Here is a 20,036-nt window from a genome sequence, read left to right as displayed (position 1 = left end):
ACATTTGTAGAAAATCTGAGTTTCTCTTTAGGAGTGAAGGTATAATACTTACTAAACAGGATGGTGGGATTTGTTTAGTTAAGCACAGAAAGGAAAACCCATCTTTTCCCTTGCTTAAGTAACCGTGGCTTATGTTGGCTCCAAACATTTAATAAAAGGATTTGTGAATGGGAGGAGAGACAACTTTGAATGCATTAACTATATCTTAAATACTATATACCAGTTTACTAGAAAGATTATTTGGTGGAGAAACACAGTCCTGTTAGAATGTTCTGTTCCTAGTAATACAAAGCTGAATTATGCTGAATGTGAAAATAAAAAAATGCTGTAGATTCCCTGACACTTTGCTCTGTGATTTTACCCACAGCTCTGATTTGGGGTGATTTTTAATTCTGGCTGTTTTAAAATCTGTGCTGGTTGTTTTGAGCCTTTGGCCTACTGGCACTGTGTAATATTGTTATAAATCCTCAAACACAAGAATATACAAAGTCTGTTCCGGCATTCAGGATTCGAACGTGAATGTTTCTGCGTTAGGCATACCTTCCCCCTAGCGAAGTGATTTAACATCTTTTCTGAAATATAAACATACTGTCTAACTGCAAAGCAAATATCCCATTGGGACTTTATTCCACTCTGCATCAACTCATAGCAGGGGTTAGAAACAAACTCTGGGTTCATCCCATCTCACCCCAGTGTCACACACAGCTCCTACCCCCATTAGTATGAGTTCTGTATTTAAATTTATGCTTTAAAACGTTTTTAAAAGGACTTCCATCTCAAGCCTTTGGCACCCATGGCAATCTCTTTTTAAAATTATACAAAGAATAAAAGTTCTGTATAATGCCCATAACCCTGGTATCTGAGGGCTGGATTCTCAACCTGTTCTGGGATCTCTGCAATTTTTCCAGGGACTGAAGGGAGGCTGACCGGTCTGTGGTTCCCCAGATTCTCCTTCCCTTTTTAAAAGATGGGCACTATGTTTCCCATTTTCCAGTCGTCCAGGACTTCCCCCACTTGCTACAAGTTTTCAAAGATAATGGTCAATGTCTCTGCAATCATATCAGCCAACTCCCTCAGAACCCTCGGATGCATTAGATCCGGCCCCGTGGACTTGTGCATATCCAGCTTTTCTAAATAGTCTTTAACCTGTTCGTTCACCACTGAAGGCTGCTCACCTCCTCCCCATACTGTGCTGCCCAGTGCAGCCATCTGGGAGCTGACCATGTCTGTGAAGACTAAGGCAAAAAAAGCACTGAGTACTTGAGCTTTTTCCACATCATCTCACTGTCCATCATCTGACACTTTGTCTGGTTTGAGTTCCTCAGCACCCAAGGTAAGAGAGGGATGGGCAGGAACGTGTACGTTAGCCGTTCCACCACTGCACTGGAAATGTGTCCCCTCTGGAGCTGTGGCCCCGTCCCACTTGGGAGCAGGAGACTGGGCGTTTCTTGTTTTCATGAGAGACAAAGAAATCCTACAGTAGGAATCGCCATTGTTGAAAGGTGCTGCATACCACTGAGTCAGGCAGTTTCCACTCGGGGTGTCTGGAGAAATGTCGGCTGAAGCGTCTACCAGTGTTCTCCAGCCCGGGCAAGGGGCACTGCTGAGAGGATGATCTGGCGGTGAATGCACCACTTCCAGAGATGGACGGTGTCTATGCAAAGAAGAGTGGGCCTTTGCCCTTCCCTGTTTGTGATGATAAACTGTTGTCATGTTGTCTACCATGATTTGAACATGCAGGGTCTGGATAAATAGTAGGAACTATTGGCGAGGTTTGTGCAATGCATGCAGTGCTAAAGGTGTAGGTGTAACTTGGATTCCTAAGACATCCAAGTACCCTGTGCTATTGGATTGTCCAGATGGGCTCCCCAATCTAACAGGGAGGCATCTGTAATTAATCTTTTTGAGGGTGGGAAGGATGAGGGGAACCTCTATGCACAGTCTTCCTGTTTTCCCATTAGGTGAGTGAAGCCAGAACTCTGGGGGGGAGTGAGACCAGCTTGTCCACACTAGATTTGCTTGGCGCATGCCATCCACAACGATGCCTACCGATATCACAGACAAAGTGTAGTGATGGGCGTCTCATATGTTCCCATGTGGCCTACAAAGGATGAGATGTGATCGTATTATCATCTGAGGACTCCATAGCTTGGAACTGGCTGTGAGGTTGGTTTGCTTGGGCCATAAGCAAGTCTGCTCCAGCAAAGTCTCTAATCTGCATGGGCACTAAAAGGGACTTTTTTGCATTTATTTGGAGTCATGATGTTTGCGGGAGTCGGAGTAGGGACAGGGCTGCTAGCTGCACTTGGTCTGACTTCCCCAGGAGCACTCATCTCTACCCTGCTCACCGAGATACCAGGACACATTAGTGTTCCCTGGTAAGCTGCCACTACCCGTGACACCTGAATGCTCTCAGTGCTGTTGAGAGGCCAGAGGGGAGCACTGTGTGTTAGTAATGGTCTAGGCCTCTAGTAAACCCCAGGGACCTCCTATGTGCAGGACAGAGATCTATGTAGAAATAAACATCCCTGAAACTGAGAGCTGCAAAGCAGTCGCCTTGGTTTTAACAAGGGGATTATAGAGGCCAGGGTGATCATTCTGAAATGTGGCAGATAAAGGCTTCCAGCTGTCTGCAATCCAGGGTCGGTGTCCTCAATCTACTCCTAAAGCTATTCTAAAACTAACACTACCCTAGAGTAAACTTACCTAGGGACAGGTACAATGATGTACAACTGATTGTACTAAAGAAAACACTAGCTAAAGCTGCGGAGAGGTCCATCTCAGACCACAGGCAGTAGAAAGGAACGGGAGAGGCCGGCTGTCTGCACTGCCCTTTATAGCATTGGTTTGAAGCACAAGGAGGAGAAGGGCACAGGCTTGGACCAATGGACGCAGCTAGTGAAAAACCTTTCAGTTTCAGGCACATGGAGTACATGCACTCCCTCGAGTGGAATACACATAGGGGCTCTCACTCAAAGAGCTAACCCTCTCTGGAGGCCTGAGAGCAGGAGTGGCTTTTTGCATCCCAGTAAGCACCACTAACTCATCTAAGACCTGGTCTACACTAGTCTATTATTTTGGAATTAGCCAAGTTAATTCGAAAAAAAATGCTTGCATCCACATGACCAAACTGTTTTTTGGTTTAAAGGGCTCTTTAATCCAATTTCTGTACTCCACCTCGACAAGTGGAGTAGCGCTTAAATTGAGATCGCAATCCCGGGTTAAAGGTATTGTGGATGCAATTCGACGTTATTGGCCTCCGGGAGCTATCCCAGAATGCTCCCTTGTGACTGCTCTGGACAACACTCTCAACTCCGATGCACTAGCCAGGTGGGCAGAAAAAGCCCTGGGAACTTTTGAATTTCATTTCCTGTTTGGTCACCATCAGCACAGTCCACCATCACAGGCGACCATGAAGAGTCCAGCATCACAAGAGATCATGCAATCCAGATTCGCAGACGAGGCTCAGCATGGTCCAAACAGGAGGTACTGGATCTCATTGCATGTTGGGGAGATGACTCTGTTATGGCAGAACTACGTTCCAAAAAAAGAACACTAATACGTCGTCTTTCAGATTTCTTACGTACAGATTTGCTGTCGTCTTTCAGATTTCTTACGTACAGCTGTCCTCAGTGTTTCTCTGAGCTTCCTTGCCAGAGGTATAGAAGTTTTTGTTTCAGAACTGAATCTTTAAGTCTTGCATCATGCGTTCAGTATACACCACATAACACTTGTTTACGCGGAGCAACAATACGCACTAATGGGGTTGGATTTCTAAAGTGCACCAGTGTGTCTATCCCTAACTGGCCTGTACAGACCCTGCTGGTGTGAACACAACGTTTCCTAGTTTGCATTAATGCAGTGCTGTTTCAAAGAGTTCTACGTTAATGTGCACTAAAGAACTTTTAGTTCATGCCAGCAGGGACTATACAGGCCAGTTAATGGGTGACACATTGGTGCATTTTAGAAATCCAACCCCATTAGTGTGCATTGCTGCTCCGTGCAGACAAGCCCCTAATCCTGAACTCCACAATGGCCCAATTTGAAGCTGGGCACATGAATTTGTTGTTCTTTATTTAAAAAAAAAAATAAAAAAGCCCCAAACCAAACCCCCTAATTTTAGAAGCTCTGGTCTTTATACCATTAGAGAAAAGCAGCTTATACTGCTACTTTTAGAAATGGGCTGTCAACCTCACATTATATGCAATAGTCCAAGACAAGTGATGTGAATTTCATTAAAAGATTTCTGGAAAACCCAGTAGTCACAGACAAAAAAAAAAAAAAAATTCCTGAGCTGTACCGACCCGGGGAATCCCTACAAAAGCCTGGAAGGAAAATGGCTATAATTGAAACCTGAAAGCAGCGACTTCATAAAGAAGTAAACGAAGAGGTGGATTCTCTGTAAATGATGATCTAGAAGTGTTCTGGGCTGTAAGACCTCATTTCAAATGAATTCATTAAATAATATTTGAATCATTTAACAGTTTGAACTTTAGTGCACTGGTGATATCTTTAGGGATTTTTTTCTGTAACAAAGTAGTCGTTGTTCCTAGTCTCTGCTTGGGTTGTGCTCTGGATATTAGCTGGAAACCTGATAGCCTGACGTTGCTAGAAGTCCATGAGTACAACATGAGTCCTCTGCAACTGGGATTAAAGCAGGCCTTTTGTGCCAAGCTGGGATAGGCTTGGAAAAGTAACGATTATGGCTGGTAAGGGATTTTTAAGCCTTGGTAGTTATGGCAAGGAGCCAAGCAGGTTTGCTTCTGGAAAGCAGGAACACCAAATGTCCTTGTCAGGCTGAGTGTTGTAATCATTTCTCTAGTACATGTAGCCGCCACAGCATCATTTATAAAATAGGAGCATGAATTGATAATTTAATTAAATAAATAGTGCCTGGCCCAGGGGTGTGGGAATAGGCTCGGAATGAAAGCAAGCGCCTTGCGAAGTGGCAGGCTACGTTGGGGTTCTGTGGACACTGGGACAGGCCGATGTAGCTCTGCAGAGGTTTACACTAATGACAGAATTTGAATGTTCAAAAATGAAATCTGCAAAGACTAAGAACAGCCCCCCGCACCCCTCGTGCCTCCTTCTGCCCCCTACAAGCTTAATAATGCATTCATCTAGTTAGTTCAATTTAATGTTTTTAGACTGGTCTGGATTAGGAAAAATGGTATGCATTCAATATTGTGACTACTCAAGAACCTCCTAGTGCCCGCTGGCAAAGGGGTGCGCAGTTGTTAATCTCCTGTGTTAGAGCTGTACATTCTAGTTCACTAGAGATTATAATGGGAGGTCTTAAATGAAAGCTGGTGTCACACTGGTCATCAATATAACTGAGAAATGCTCATCTGCATGTAGTGAAAGGAGTTATGTATATACACTGAAAATATGTTCTTGGAGTCTGTATCAAGGCACTGGTCTATCAGCAAAGGTGAAAAACAAGTTTTCTGTCAAACAAGAAGAGCTGTTTATCCAGCTGTTTACATGTAAATTGAATAGTGGCTCACTAATCTGAGCTGAATGCAAGTGAAGGCAAGAACGTCATAAAGAAACTAACAGGGAAGAAAAACAGCAGGAGAGGAGAACCTTATTTTGAGGTGCACTTCAAAGGTGTGCTTGAGAAGGAGATGCTTCGGGTTAGCACAGGAAGTAAATGGAGAGCAGGAATGCTTAATGAAAGTGGGATCTCAAACAGTGTTTGTTAAAAACACTGGAGAAAACTCTAGGTGAGACAAGCCTGTTTAGACAGGCAGTTAACCTGTTAGCTTAAGTTTAGTCTCTAGAAAGCTGGTCATGATTTTTTTATATGTAACCATTTGTTTCCAGGATTCTTACTATCACTCAGATCTCTCTTCTTTGATTATAAACTTATTCTTGTTTCCACTATAAACGTATCTCAAGGCTGAGGTGTTAAGCAAAGTGCTGGTCCTGAGTTGACTCTTACAAGCTGGTGTGTCCTATTTCTTTGGGAACAGCAGGCCTGGTGAGTCTGTGGGCATTCAGTAGATAAGGGGCTGGACACTGCAGGGAATGCTCGGGCAACTCAGGTTGACTTGTGCCTCTCACTCACCTGTACAGAGAGCGAGGCCTGCAGGGGCCTGGCAGGCCATGTTTGTGCTGTTGGGCTTGTGGTTTCAGGGAGCTGATCCACAGCAGGCCCAAACAAGGCTGCTTCACAATAAGGGTAGGTGATGGTGAGGTGCCTCCCAACCCTGGTACCCCTGGGGAGCATCACACACGTATACATAAAATAACCCAATTCGGCTTTGAAGTCTACCTCTGGCTGAGGTGATTGGCACAGAACTCATACTTAACTGGGGCAAATCAGCCTTTTGCTATGTAGATTTCCATGGGATACTTACAATCTTTCTTGTGAAAATTGTTCTCTTAGCAACTTCTTTTGTGCCTATCAGGACCCTGGACAGACCAAATGTACATTGTGGTGTCACAAAAGGTGTAGATTTGTATTAGAGTTTGTTTAAAATCTTTGCAGGTCCCTACTAAGGGCTTGTCTACGCTGGCAATTTACAGTGCTAAAACTTGCTACGTTCAGAGAGGCCCAATGCTGGGAGCTGCGCCCCTCATGGAGGTGGGTTTTTAGAGCGCTGCAACCACAAAGTGTAGACTAGCCCTAGGAATGGTCAGTTATTCTACAGTCACTTAACTTTATTGTCCAACCAGTTTTTTTCATGTGTGATGAGGAATATTTACAAACCAAGTTTCAAACTTCAGCTGCTTCAACTAGCTGTGTGTGTGTGTGTGTGTGTGTGTGTGTGTGTGTGTGTGTGTAAATATGGCAACTTATTTTGTTTAAATGAGATTTTTGTAACACTACAGAACTCAAATGACAGGATTTTGCAGAAACTCTGAAAAAAATCATAATTGACTGAGACTAATCTCGGAATAGTTCAGTCTCTAAGGTGAAATTTTCAGAAAATTAGTACAAAATAAGAGTTTTTAACAGTTGTGGTTTCAATCTGAGCTATAAATAGTCACCTGCTAAAACACAGAGAACCAACTGAAAGGGGTTCTCAGGGTGGGAGCTGTGGTTTTGTTTAGGTTTTGTAATGACCCAACCACTCCCAGTCTTTATTCAGGCCTAAACTGATGGTATCTAGTTTGCAAATTAATTCCAGTTCTGCAGCTTCACGTTGGAGTCTGTTTTTAAATTTTTTTGTTGTTGAAGAATTGCCACTTTGAGGTCTGTTATTGAGTGACCAGAGAGACTGAAGTGTTCTCCTACTGGTTTTTTAATGTTATGATTCCTGATGTCAGATTTGTGTCCCATTTATTCTTTTGCATAGAGACTGTCCAGTTCGGCCAATGTACATGGCAGAGGGGCATTGCTGGCACATGATGGCATATATCACATTGGTAGATGTGCAGGTGAACGAGCCCCAGATGGTGTGGCTGATGTGGTTAGGTCCTATGATGGTGTCCCTTGAATAGATTTGTGGACAGAGTTGGCATCGGGCTTTGTTGCAATGATAGGTTCCTGGGTTAGTGTTAGTGTTGGTGTGTAGTTGCTGGCAAGTATTTGCTTCAGGTTGTGGGGGTTGTCTGTAAGTGAGGACTGGCCTGTCTCCCAGGGTCAGTGAGAGTGAGGGATCATCCTTCAGGATAGGTTGTAGATCCTTGATGATGTGCTGGAGAGGTTTTAGTTGGGGGCTGTAGGTGATGGTTAGTTAAGGTGACCAGATGTCCCGATTTTATAGGGACAGTCCCGATTTTTGTGTCTTTTTCTTATATAGGCTCCTATTACCCCCCACCCCATCCCAATTTTTCACATTTGCTCTCTGGTCACCCTATGGCTAGTGGCATTCTGTTACTTTCTTTGTTGGGCCTGTCTTATAGTAGGTGACTTCTCTGTACCCTTCTGGCTCTGTCAGTCTGTTTCTTCACTTCATCAGGTGGGCATTGCAGTTTTAAGAAAGCTTGATAGAGATTCTGTAGGTGTTTGTCTCTGTCAGAGGGATCGAAGCAAATGTGGTTGTATCTTAGAGCTTGGCTGTAGACAATGGATTGTGTGATGTGGTCTGGATGAAAGCTAAACTTAATTTCCCCAGTACTAATTTCTCCCTACTGTTACTCACACCTTCTTGTCAACTGTCTGTAATGGGCCACTCTCTTACCTCTTCAACATTTATTTTTCCTCCCTTGGTATCTTGCTTTAATTGACAGAGTCCTGTGGCACCTTATTGACTAACAGATGTATTGGAGCATGAGCTTTCGTGGGTGAATACATGGGTGATGTGTCTGATGAAGTAGGTATTCACCCACGAAATCTTATGCTCCAATATGTCTGTTAGTCTATAAGGTGCCACAGAACTTTTTGCTGCTTTTTACAGATCCAGACTAACACAGCTATCCCTCTGATACTTGCTGTTAATTGATTTATCTCGTTAGACTGACCTAACACTTGGTAAAGCAACTACCATACTTTCATGTATTTATACTGCTCCTGTAGTTTTTCCTTCATACATCTGATGAACTGGGTTCTAGCCCATGAAAGCTTATGCCCAAATAAATTTGTTAGTCTCTAAGGTGGCACAAGGACTTCTCGGTTTTTTTTTGGTTGTTTTTTTTTGCTGATACAGGCTAACATGGCGACCAGTGAAACCTTTCAATGTGCCTAATTTATGGATTTGCAGCTGTTTACAAGAAATGTCTCTATAGTTTTAACCAGTGAACTTACTTTTCTCTTCCTTTAAACTGTTTTGAAATTTTGTTGCATAGTGTTTGTCATGCCCTGCCCTACAGGGGGCTGCAGTTCCTTGGTCAACAAACAATCCTCTACAGAGTGTGTGTGTGTGTGGGTGTGTGTGTGTGTGTGTGTGTGTGTGTGTGGGTGTGTGTGGGTGTGTCTGTTTAGTACTCTTGCTAATCCTGCTCTGATTTCACTGCCCTGTCAGTGTTCTCTACTGATTCAGGATATTGCATGTTCCTTTTGGGTCCGTCCATCCATCCAACACACCAGCTTTCATGAAATGGTGACTGGCTAACGCTGTATTGGTTGAGGTGGAGGAGTTGTAATACATCCAGATTCCAGACAGAAATGTTAAAAACTTTCCTGCTACTATTAATGTTAGCCACTAAACTTAGACACCTCCTCTCAGAAGCATTCATGTTTCTCTTGCTGTGCAGCTCTACCAAAAGTACCGAGTATTGCCAGGAAAAATCAGTTCTTCAATGGGCACCTTTTATGGGACCATGATCTGATCTTAAAGATAATCACTTTGGCCAGTACAAGATAGGAAACACTAACTAAACGGGGTTTCTGGTATGCTTTCAGGTGAATAAACAATCAAAACTTTGCAGTGGTGACTTAGCAGTAAAAAAAAAAGGGTATTTTTGAGGCCCTGAGACATCTCGCTGAAACGGTACCTTTACAGAGAATTGGAGGTATAAAAAGCAAGTAAAGGTAAGATTTTTTTTTGTTTGATAGTGATTTAAAAGGCTTTTTGCTTATGATTGGCCAAGCTGAAGTTTCTCCCACACGTGTCCTTGTTTTGAACAGGCTATGGTAGCTTTTAGTTAGATTCTCAGTGGTAACAAGCCCACATAGTTAATTGCTGCAGGGAAGAAAAATCATTATGAATAGATTTGCTGAATAATTATGAACTGAACTGAGCTCTTGTGTTTGCTCACTAATTGTACTAGTCATGATGCTTATGTATGATGCGCTCATTTTGTTAAAAAGGGTGTTTTTTGCTGAGCAGCAACTTTTTTTAGTGCAAGCTGAATAGGCCTCTTTCTAGTCCTGGTTTGTTGAACCTGATCGTTTTAAGTTCTTTGAATTATTTTTTAAAACAGTAACCCCTTTCCTTGGTTTTAATCATCAAATTTAGAGCTTGTAACAGGGAACCTTACATCACAATATTGTATTGAGAATAAAAATAAATAAATCCCCCTAAATTTGGATTTGGCAGCAGCAATTAACACTCATTTTCAAAGAAAACAGAACACATGAATATAACAGACTATATTTCTACTTTAAATCTTTGGGTACAATATTTTATTCAGTATTGGGGACAACTTAAGAGAATCCTCATCTTTACTTGGCTGGACAAGCAGTATAACTCTCTGATTTTCACTTGGCTGGGACGGACCACCAGTTGTGCAGTGGCAGTCTTCTCATGATGTTGTGACACCATGTTGAGATGTACATGTTACCGACATCAGTGCTCTGGGTGTGTGTTGGCGAAAATACTCTGTCAAACACTGGAACTGAGCCTGGTGATGGTGTTTTATAAATAATAGACACATTGCTACTGGCCAGTGGCGGACAATTGCTTGATCAGACGTTACCTTGCAATTCCAGTCAACTAAATCCTCTTTTCATTGTCAAGACATTTAGGCTGGTATCAGTTTGCTCGCTGCCATTTTTTGCATTGTCAGTTCTGTAGTACAGTGATTCTCAAACTGTGGCTGGACCCACAAGCCCTCCCTGATGCTCTGCACTTTGAAATTTGTGGTGGGAGATTTGGATTCTGGGGAAAGAGGTGGATCCATTTGTGGTCCAAAAAATTAAGAAGTTGGATAACCCTGGCTAGTGGGGTGTGCTGGCACTGTCACGTGGTGCCCATCTACCACCACTTCCACACACCTGGATGGACTCTCTCCTCTTACTAGTATTGGAACCGTCCTGTTTCTTGGGGAGTAACTCTTCCAGCTTGCCAAAAGGAAGCCGTCTGTTGGTCACACTGGTAGACATTTCTCATCAGGAAGTAACTGTCCATATCTCATATGGTCCAGTTTTCTACTTAACCAGTTATCTGAGGCTGACAACTCCTTTCCCTCTGGAAAAGAGAGATTACACTAAATGGACATGAGAAGCTGATAGAGGCTGTTGTATCCTTGCTATGCAAGTACAGCTGAGTGTTAGTGTGAATGCAAATAGGGTGAATGCGAGTAGGGTGTGTGCATGGGGGAGGGGGGGACAAACATTGATTCTGCAGCAATGCATTTGAGACTTTCTGCCTAAGAAACAAGGAGATGTCCAGTTGCTGAATTGTATTCTTTCAGGGTTGTTCTGCACTTCAGGAAGTATAGCATTTGTAGCCATATGGCTGAGTTTTGATTCCTCCCAGTAATTTGAATGAGCCTTCCTTCTGAGTAGATGGTTCCTAATTACCCTTTCTTCGATGCTAGCTTGCAAATTTTATTTCAATAGAGAAACCTGAAAATATAAGCTGATGGTGATTTCACTGGGGCAGAAGTCATTTGGAGTTTGTGAGGTTTTTTAAGGGAATGACATTACGTGCGCATGCGCACGATTTTTAAAGTAACGTCTGAATACACTATACAGTGTAGAAAGAAAAGAAACTGTATCAGGCAACAGAAGTATTAGCATTCTGCAGTGAAGAATTTCTGAATATCTGTCTTGCTGAAGGTAACTAGCCTTCTCACACTGTTTATCAGATGGCTGTCATGGCTAGCACCAGTGCAGGGAAGATACAGCATTCTCTGGTTGCCCCATCTCCAGGTACTCTTAAATAAGGGTATGGCAACGTGAGCCAGGGCAGAAGAGGACAGTATGCAAGTAAAACTGGGTTTCAGCTAATAACAAAAACAAAAGTATTGACATTTTACCAGCAGGAAAGAGTCTATCTGAACCTTCCCTTGTCTGGTTTAGCTTAAACTGGGCCACATAATCTTCCCCCCACCCAACAGCCTCAACTCTGTATGACCTCTGTCAAGACACTTTTAAAAACGTACACAGATACCTAACTAGATGGCCTTTTGATCTGAAAATGTCCCTGGTATCACCAATAAGTATATTGGTAAGGATCCAATAACAACATACATAACATATCCATACTGAGCCAATGCCATAAGAGAATAAAATAACGAATTGAGTGCCTGGCACTTCTATAGTCAATGAAGTGTTGGAGCTAAAACCTCAAAGCATAATACTTTCATATCATTGTAGGCTCACACCCTTGCCTCAATAATAACCATATCAGTGCTCAGTTCAGCTGCTGCCTTACTGTTGGTAAAGGTGAAAGTGTTTTCAGAAAAGCAGAAAACAAAATGTTGGGCCTGAGCTTTGTGGAGAATAAAACCAGCAAGTTTCATCTTCATCTCTTGGAGCAGTTTGATAGTGACACGTCTCTTTCTCTTGGACACCAGTTGTGAAGTCTGGCCAAGGTTTTATGTGGTCTAGTTAATTACAGTGGAATCTTCCTCGGGGGCTGGGGAAAACAGAAATCTGTCCACACCACACTTAGCAGTCAACAAATGCAAATCTCTTTCTTTTGGAAGCTAGTACAGAACCTGGCCAGGAACACCAAGGTGCCATATACACTGCAACTTCTAACTAACAGCTTCCTTTCCCTGACTTTATTATAGAACTAATTCAGACAAGAACAGAGTGATGGGGGACATACCAATTGGCTTTCCTGGAAGAATAATGTATCAAGAGACCTTGCTTGCTTCAAGATCTTGTTTCTCATCTGGGACACACCTATTCCCACTGAAGTCAACAGAAGTTATTCACTGGAGAAAGTGTAGTTCTGGGAGAGACTTTGGCTGTTGATTAGAGGGTCCCTGAGCTAGAAGCTGGAATAGAGGGCAGGCCCGGGTTCCCCTACCAGCCACTGAACAGTGGCATTCCCACGGATTGGAGGACTGCTGGAAACGATACCCAGTCAGCCAGTTCAGTGAGACTTTGATGCCGTGGAAGGGGGAAGGGAACACCCCAAGTCATGAGGATGAAGTACTGAAACTCCTGGAGGGTGAGAGGGGCCACAGCACAAATGAGAGACGCAAAGAGATGGCTATTCCCCAGGTGCATCCACAGAGAGAACCCTGTGACACCACTCAAGAAAAAGATCTTGGAGTCATTGTGGATAGTTTTCTGCAAAGAGCTGCCCAATGTGCAGCAGCAGTCAAAAAAGCCAACAAAATGTTAAGAACCATCAGGAAAGGGATAGATCATAAACAGAAAATATCAGAATGCCATGATATAAATCCAAGGTACGCCCACATCTTCAATACTGCTTGCAGTTCTGGTGGCCCCATCTAAAAAAAAAAAAAAAGAATATAAGAATTGGAAAAGGTGCAGAGAAGGGTAATAAAAATGACTAAGGGTATGGAACTGCTTCCAGGCAAGGAGAGATTAAAAAGACTGGGCTGGTTCAGCTTATAAAAGAGATGGCTAAGGGGGGATATGATAGAGGTCTATAAAATCATGACTGGTGTGGAGAAAATGAATAGGGAAGTGTTGTTTGCCCCTTCACAGAACACAGGAACTAAGGGTCACCTGCTGAAATGAATAGGCAACAGGTTTAAAACAAAAGGAAGTACTTTTTCATGACACACACAGCATATGGACCTTGTTGGCAGGGGATGTTGCGAATAGGGTGGCCAGATAGCAAGTGTGAAAAATTGGGACAGGGCTTGGGGGGTAATAGGCACCTGTAAGGAAAAGCCCTGAATATTGGGACTTCCTCTATAAAATCGGGACATCTAATCACCCTAGTTGTGAAAGCCGAACCTGTAACTAAGTTTTAAAAAAATAAATAAGTTCATGGAGGATAGGTTTATCAATGATGGTTAGTCAAGATGGTCAGGGATGTAACCCCGTATTCCAGGGGTCCCTAAACCTCTGACTGCCCGAAGCTGGGACTGGACAACAGAGGATGGATCACTCAAAATTGCCCTGTTCAGTTCATTCCTTCTGAAACATCTGGCACTGGTCACTGTCAGAGAAAGGATACTGGGCTAGATGTACCATTGGTTTGAGCCGGTTTGGCTATTGGTATACTCTGAAGAGGATCTTTCTCTTTCATTAATATTTTTGTTCAACATTTTTGCTTCAATTTAACTGCTGCAGAAACTCCTAAGTCCTGCTGAGAAGTTGCATTGTCAGTTGTACAAGTGCGCAAACATGTTCCTGCAGACCTGGAAGAAAACATTGCTGTTTGCCAAGCAGTGTCCATGTCACAGGTTTCAGAGGGGTAGCTATGTTAGTTTGTATCAGCAAAAACAACGAGGAGTCCTTGTGGCATCTTAGAGACTAACAAATTTATTTAGGCATAAGCTTTTGTGGGCTAAAGCCCACTTCATCATCACAGGTAACTGCTTTCAGTCATTCTTCAGTTAGAAGAAGCTACTGCACTTAGCGATAAGGACATGTTTTACAATTCATTGAAGTTTTGGATTATCACTTAACCTTACCTTTGGGTTCCCATAGCCAATAAACAAAATAATTAAGGAGGTGATTAACCAACCTCCATTTAACTTTTCTTTTGAAAGAAGCAGCCTTTCCATACCTGGATCTTCAAGGAAAAGCCTTAACCTACCTCTCCTGTGGCATGTAGCTGCTTCCCTTTCTATTAGAGAGATAAGGGGGCGGGGGGAGGTCATACCTTTGATGGGACCAACTGGTGTCGGTGAGCTTTGTAGCTTAGACACAGCTTTTCTTCAGGCCAGTTTTTATTAGCATTAATTCTGCAGTCCAACTGATGTCTGGTTCAGAGACTGCAGTAGAAATGTGTGTTTGCTATGTGTAAACACCCCAGAGACCCAAATTTAAAGGGGGGGGGAAACTCTTGCACCACTGCTACAGGGTCTAGCTCTCCCTACTGGAAACTAGTCCTGCTTTGAGCATTACTGGAGAACACTAGCTGGAACTAGCTGGGTTCACTCCTGTGGCACAGACAGGCCAGGGACAGGGTGGGGGATCTCGCTGGCCAGTGCTGGGGTCAATGTGTTGCTGCCTCCTGAAGCTCTAGCTTTTGCAGAGGACGAGAGGTCCTGCGGTGCTGAGCAGGGCTGGCTGGTGCACTTAACCCTTTAGCTGTTGCTGCACATGTCCCTGGGCTGGTGCTCAGCAGGGCAATGGGGCCTTTGCTCTAGTTGGCACCCTTGGCTCCTGTTTCCACTGCTCTGCCCCATGTCACAGCCACCTGCACTGGAGCTTGTGTGCTGGCAGGGTCCCCCAATTGCCTGGATGGAGGGGTGTTGGTAGTGGGGGGCCTCAGGCCCCCTCTCAATTAGCCACCAAAAGGAAATGGAAAGGGGCCTTGAGTTCAGTGGTGGGAGGAGGGGAGGTGAAAGGGGTGGGAGTGGGTGCTCAGAGAAGTGACTTTGGATGGAACCTTTCTGTTGAGGGACCCCGCTATAATCTCTTGGATCGCTAGCACCTCTTAAAACTGTACATGGATCTTTATTTGAACACTTGGTCATTTCCTTTCCTCTGGCAATGGATTAAACCCAGCTGGGTGGCAGTGAGCACATTCTGCTCACCTCCCAGTAAAACCTTGGGGGCTGTTGCTAAAAAGGCTGTTTTTGGTGCACAGGATTTTACAGCTCCCTTCTCCTGCACCTGAGCAGGAACTGCTGAACATTAAGGACACAAGCCACTCAGCACCTGGTTTTACTGCACTGGGGTGGGACTGAGCATTGGCAAATCAAATACTTCTGGGCACTTACTCTTGATGGGCTGCACAGCAGAAGGAAAACGCTTTCCTCCCCACCAGCCTTGCCAAGGCATTCACACAGCTGGGGCTGCGTTTCCCTACTTGCACGTGGCTCCCTAACTAGTAGCACCAGGCGGTTTTGCCCCCTGCTGCATGTGATTGGGGCAGCTCTTTTAGTGGCCTGGAGATGACATCCATGCAGCAGCTGTTACCCATGCAGGGTGCCGGTGCCAGGACTGGCTCAGGACTTGCTCGCTCTGTTTCTTGGTAACTCAGTATTTTAATCTGAACTCATAAATCTTTCTATTCTTTGGTAAAAATACTTCACCATTCCCTTTATAATGCCCCTTGCTCGAGGTGCTGCTGTTCAGGTTTAAACTGGAAAAGGCCATGGTCTGTGAAATGGAGCTTGGCAGAGGGATTGGTCTAGAACTTGGCCTCATAATTTCACTATTCATTAAGACAACCACCATACTTAATAAAATACCATAATTTGGGAATGGTTCTCCTGCACTACTTTCAGACAGTTCATGAAACTGACCAAGCCACAGTCTATAAATTGTCTAAAGCGGTAGCTACCCCCTGGCTCAGGCTGGATGCACTTTATATATGTAAACCGCCTCTCTGCATGTCCGTGCATGCACCATCTACTCCCACAGCTTGGGCCTCCAGAGCAGGAGAGCGGTGGCCTCGGAGCTGTTTCTACCTCAGGTTGGCTTGGTCCAAAGGGAGAGGCGAGTGCAGATGCAGCCCAGGCCCTCAGCAGCTAGGAGCGGAGCGGGCTTCGCTGTGCCGGCCCAGCTGGGGCCTCCTTTCAGCCCGTAGCGCAAAGCTGCCGTTTGTTTTAACTCCCGCCCTCCGCCAGCCTGCTGCACAACTGGCACGTGTGGACGGAGAGGTGGGACTGCTCGGGCGCAGCGGGAGGAGGCCGGGTCTCCTGCCTGCAGCCTGCGCTGGGTCTCCGCGCTGGCCCGGGGGCTGCAGGCGCCGTTCCGCGCGGCTCCCCCAGCAGCCTGCGGAGGCTCGGGCCCGGGCCGGCTTCGCCTCCCACCCTCCCTGTATTTCCCGGCGCTGCTAGCGGGACATTGGTGCGGGGGAGCCGCCGGCGAGTTCTCAGGCTGCAGCCGGGCTCAGACAAAGGACGAGCACAAAGATCAGGCCAGGCAGGAGCAGGAAACCTCAACGCGTTAAACGCTGCTCCAGCGAGGCCTGAACGCCGCCACCTGGCCCCGTCCGCCCTTCCCTTTGCACCTTCGCCTTTTCGGACCAGGCAGCGCACCCCGGGCCCTGGGCATGAACCAACCCGCCATGGGCCCGGGCCTAGGTCCAATGGAATCGGAACCTCGTGTTTCCCGCTGGTTCTGCTGCGCTGGCATTGCGGGCGAAGCTCAGGGCTCGGCCCCACGAAGGTTCATAATGGGGCTGATTGTGTTCCACAAATAAAGGGAATTAAATAGTTTACAATCTTCTCAATTTCAGCATTTGCAGTCATTGGAGGCTGAGGATTTATATTGTGAAACTATCTTCGAGTTGCAGCTTTGAACATCCTTGCGCCTGATTGAATTGTTTATCACTGAAGCAGAAATGGTGCATTTGGTATAAGTACTTTACCATGTATAGGAAGGAAAATCTAACAGGAGAAGGTTGAAACTAATGAGAGATCCGTGTTTCATTCATATCTTTTCTCCTGTAGGATTTGTCTCTCTTCTCTCACAATCGGGTTGGGATTTGTGTGCATCTGGGCACTAGGGGGCAATGTGTCTGTTTCAAAGAAGCCATCCCAGCAACGCAATTGCTAACACCAAACCCCGGCGCTCGCTCTCATACAGACATTAGCCGAGAGAGATCCACAGTCCCTCGTTTACACACACGCCCGCAGACAGACTTTAGCTTGAACTGACTGAGCAGAAGACTCGGTACTTGGGTGCCCTCTAATTAGGTTAGAAGTGGGTGGCTGGGGAAGGTTAAAAAAGCGGCCGCACGTCTTTCCATTAACGAGCTGGGTTCTGGTGGGCTTCAGTCCTGGCCCGTAGAAAGGGTATTTTTGAAAAACAAGTTAAGGTCCGCGCTGCTGTAGAATAGTGGGGTGCGCTTGGACAGTCCTACCTACCCCAGCAGGCAGTGGTGAATAAGACTAGACCCTCCAACTTTATCCAAATAGAAATGTTTTGTCTAAACCACTGGTCCGTTCCTGTAACGTTCGGAACTGGGTTAAATTGTATTAGCCGCTGGGTTGGGGAGCTGGCATTTCCTTTTGTCACTGTTTTCCCGGGAATCGGTACCATTTTATTTTATTCCTTTGTATCACTATCAGTCTTTACTTATTGTATTTCCTGCCCATCCTGTGGTATAAACTACGCACCCCAGGCCTTTCACAGCTCTCCTTCTCCCCACCCCCTCACTTTGCTAAGTAATAATTTCCATGTCCAATTCCATTTCTTTTCTAGTTCTGAAATCTCTAAACCATCAGCAAGGAGGATAGTTCACATGAAAACTAATTACACAAAATCAATATTTAATCACAGCCCAGCATCCTGATCCTGCAGAAAAATCCTTTTAAAACTCTACTGCCATATACAAATACTTCTTCTTGGCCGCTTATTTATAGATCTCATTTTTTTGGTGGGAGTAATTTTCATTTTTATTTTTTTAAATCTATTGACATCTAGAAAATGCGAACACCTGAATTGCCTTATAGTTGTAGTTTATTTCTAAATCCAAGGATTTTTAAAAAGTAGCAGTATTTTCCTTTGGAAATGCTGGCGCCTGACGTTCTCCCGTTGCCCAGTGCGTACCCACAAATGCGGGAGGAGTTTCTCCCAATATTTTTAAACCTTTGGATTCAGTTTAATCCCACTTTAAGGAGCAGAGTGTGATGGGGAGAACTGGATAGCTCCTACCATCCCGGCTGTAGGCTTGCCTGTTCGGTTCAAGTCTAAATGGAAAAAGACTTGGGTTGAGAATAATTTCTGTAAAACATTTATTTGATGCGCAGTTTTGAAAAAAGTGGAACGGAACGGACCTTCACCGACCTTAAACACATGTTTAAACGGAGTTTCTGTGTAATAGTTTTATTTATATTTAAATGAGTTAGCGTAATTGTAATTGAGTTTTTTTTAATGTACCCGTTTGCCAAGATCCCCTTTAACTACCTGATTTCAAGGTTGTCCACCCTTTTGCAAAGTTCGAATTGCGGGGGGTTCAGCCCCCGTGGGGAGCCGAAAGAGCTAAACATTTTAACTAAGATTATTGGGATAAATATTTCATAAAGAGCAGAGCAGATATTAAATTACACTTATTGATTTTGGTATCACAACCCAATTCCTCTCCTGGCCCCGCTAGACTAATTGATCTCTTAAGGAGGTTTGGCTGTCTGGCCGTTACTTTGAATGATAATAATAATAAAAAACACTATCAATGTTACAACAGAAATCCTGCTTCGACACACTCGCACTTGGCGCAACGCTTGAAGCAAGTGTAGGACTGAAGACCAGGGATAAAATATGCAGCCTGTACCTTGCACTGGCCGAGCCTAGTGCTCAGAACGGGTTTCTGGTGTCCCTCAGCCCAGGTCCCTAAGGACAGCAGCGAGCAATAGACCCCCCCGGCCCTTTGCAGATCTCTGCCGTGGCAAAGTGACAAGCGAGTGGGGAAAAGGGAGGCGGCGCTGCCCTGAGCCCCGGCCCGCGGCAGCGGCCGGATGCAGAGCTGAGCCTTTGGGACGGGAAATGGGAACAGTTGTTGAGGCGCGTTGGGGGAGTTCAGGCTCACCCGGAAAACTTACCCTCCACAGAACCACTCCCCGCGGCCCGAAAGGCGATAGCCCGGGCAGGCAGCGCTCGCCCCGCGCCTCACGGAGCAAAGGCAAACGTGTGTGAGCTCTGTGTGAACATGTCACGTACATCCCTGCACCGCCGCGAGGAGCCAGCGCACGACCACGGCAACCCGCTGCCGAGACGGTGCACTTCAGCTGGGGTGTCAAAAAGTCTTTAACACCAACACCTCCTGCCAGCCGGGGTGTGCTTTGACCGCCCGCCTGGGGTCCGGCCGCGCACTGTTCACACGGGAATCGGCGCCAGAGCGCGCACCGCCCGCCTGCGCCCAGCGGAGAGCCCTGCGCTCCCCTCGGGCCGCCGGTCCCGTCCGCTCCGCTCCGCTCCTCCGCGCGGAGCCGCAGCGAGCTGCAGGCGCTAACAAAGGACCCGCTTTCAGGCCGACATTTGTTGATCGCCTTGTTTGCAACAGGGCTGGAGGGGAGGGGGTTAAAATGCCGGACGGGGCCGGGTAGGAAGGTGACGGGCACCGAGCGCAGCAGAGCCCGGCTGCCAGGGGCGCGGGGAAGGCGCCACCTTAACAAGGAGCCCCGCCCCGGCCGGAGCACGCGTCCCGCCATTGGTGCAGCGCTAATGGCTGGAATTGATTGCTGAAATGCAAAACTTGTTGCTGTTTCTCCAGCTCTGGGTGAGAGAGGGAGCGGAAGAGAGGGGAGCGGAGACCCTGCAGCGCCCCGAGCCGGGCACCCCGCACCGCCTGCGGCCGACGGGACCCTCGGCGCGCCCAGCGGATCCCGTGCGCCCGCACGCAGAGCCCGCCGCGACCCGCCTCTGCAGC

General features: G+C 45.8%; 1 protein-coding gene across 1 annotated transcript; it reads right to left on the bottom strand.

Annotated features, from left to right (window-relative positions):
• Window positions 1-18,013: 18,013 nt before the first annotated feature.
• Window positions 18,014-19,887, bottom strand: LOC127034809 (uncharacterized). The gene is made up of 2 exons (XM_050924070.1): window positions 19,210-19,887; window positions 18,014-18,360 (listed from the first exon to the last, which is right to left on the bottom strand). The coding sequence occupies exons 1-2, from the start codon at window positions 19,816-19,818 to the stop codon at window positions 18,355-18,357; spliced, it is 615 nt and encodes a 204-aa protein (XP_050780027.1). The 5' UTR covers window positions 19,819-19,887; the 3' UTR covers window positions 18,014-18,354.
• Between the last annotated feature and the right edge of the window lie 149 nt (window positions 19,888-20,036).

This window comes from Gopherus flavomarginatus, chromosome 15 (assembly GCF_025201925.1).
Source record: "Gopherus flavomarginatus isolate rGopFla2 chromosome 15, rGopFla2.mat.asm, whole genome shotgun sequence".
In the NCBI taxonomy this organism is placed as follows: Eukaryota; Metazoa; Chordata; order Testudines; family Testudinidae; genus Gopherus; species Gopherus flavomarginatus.
This window is presented reverse-complemented; position numbering and strand designations above follow the sequence as displayed.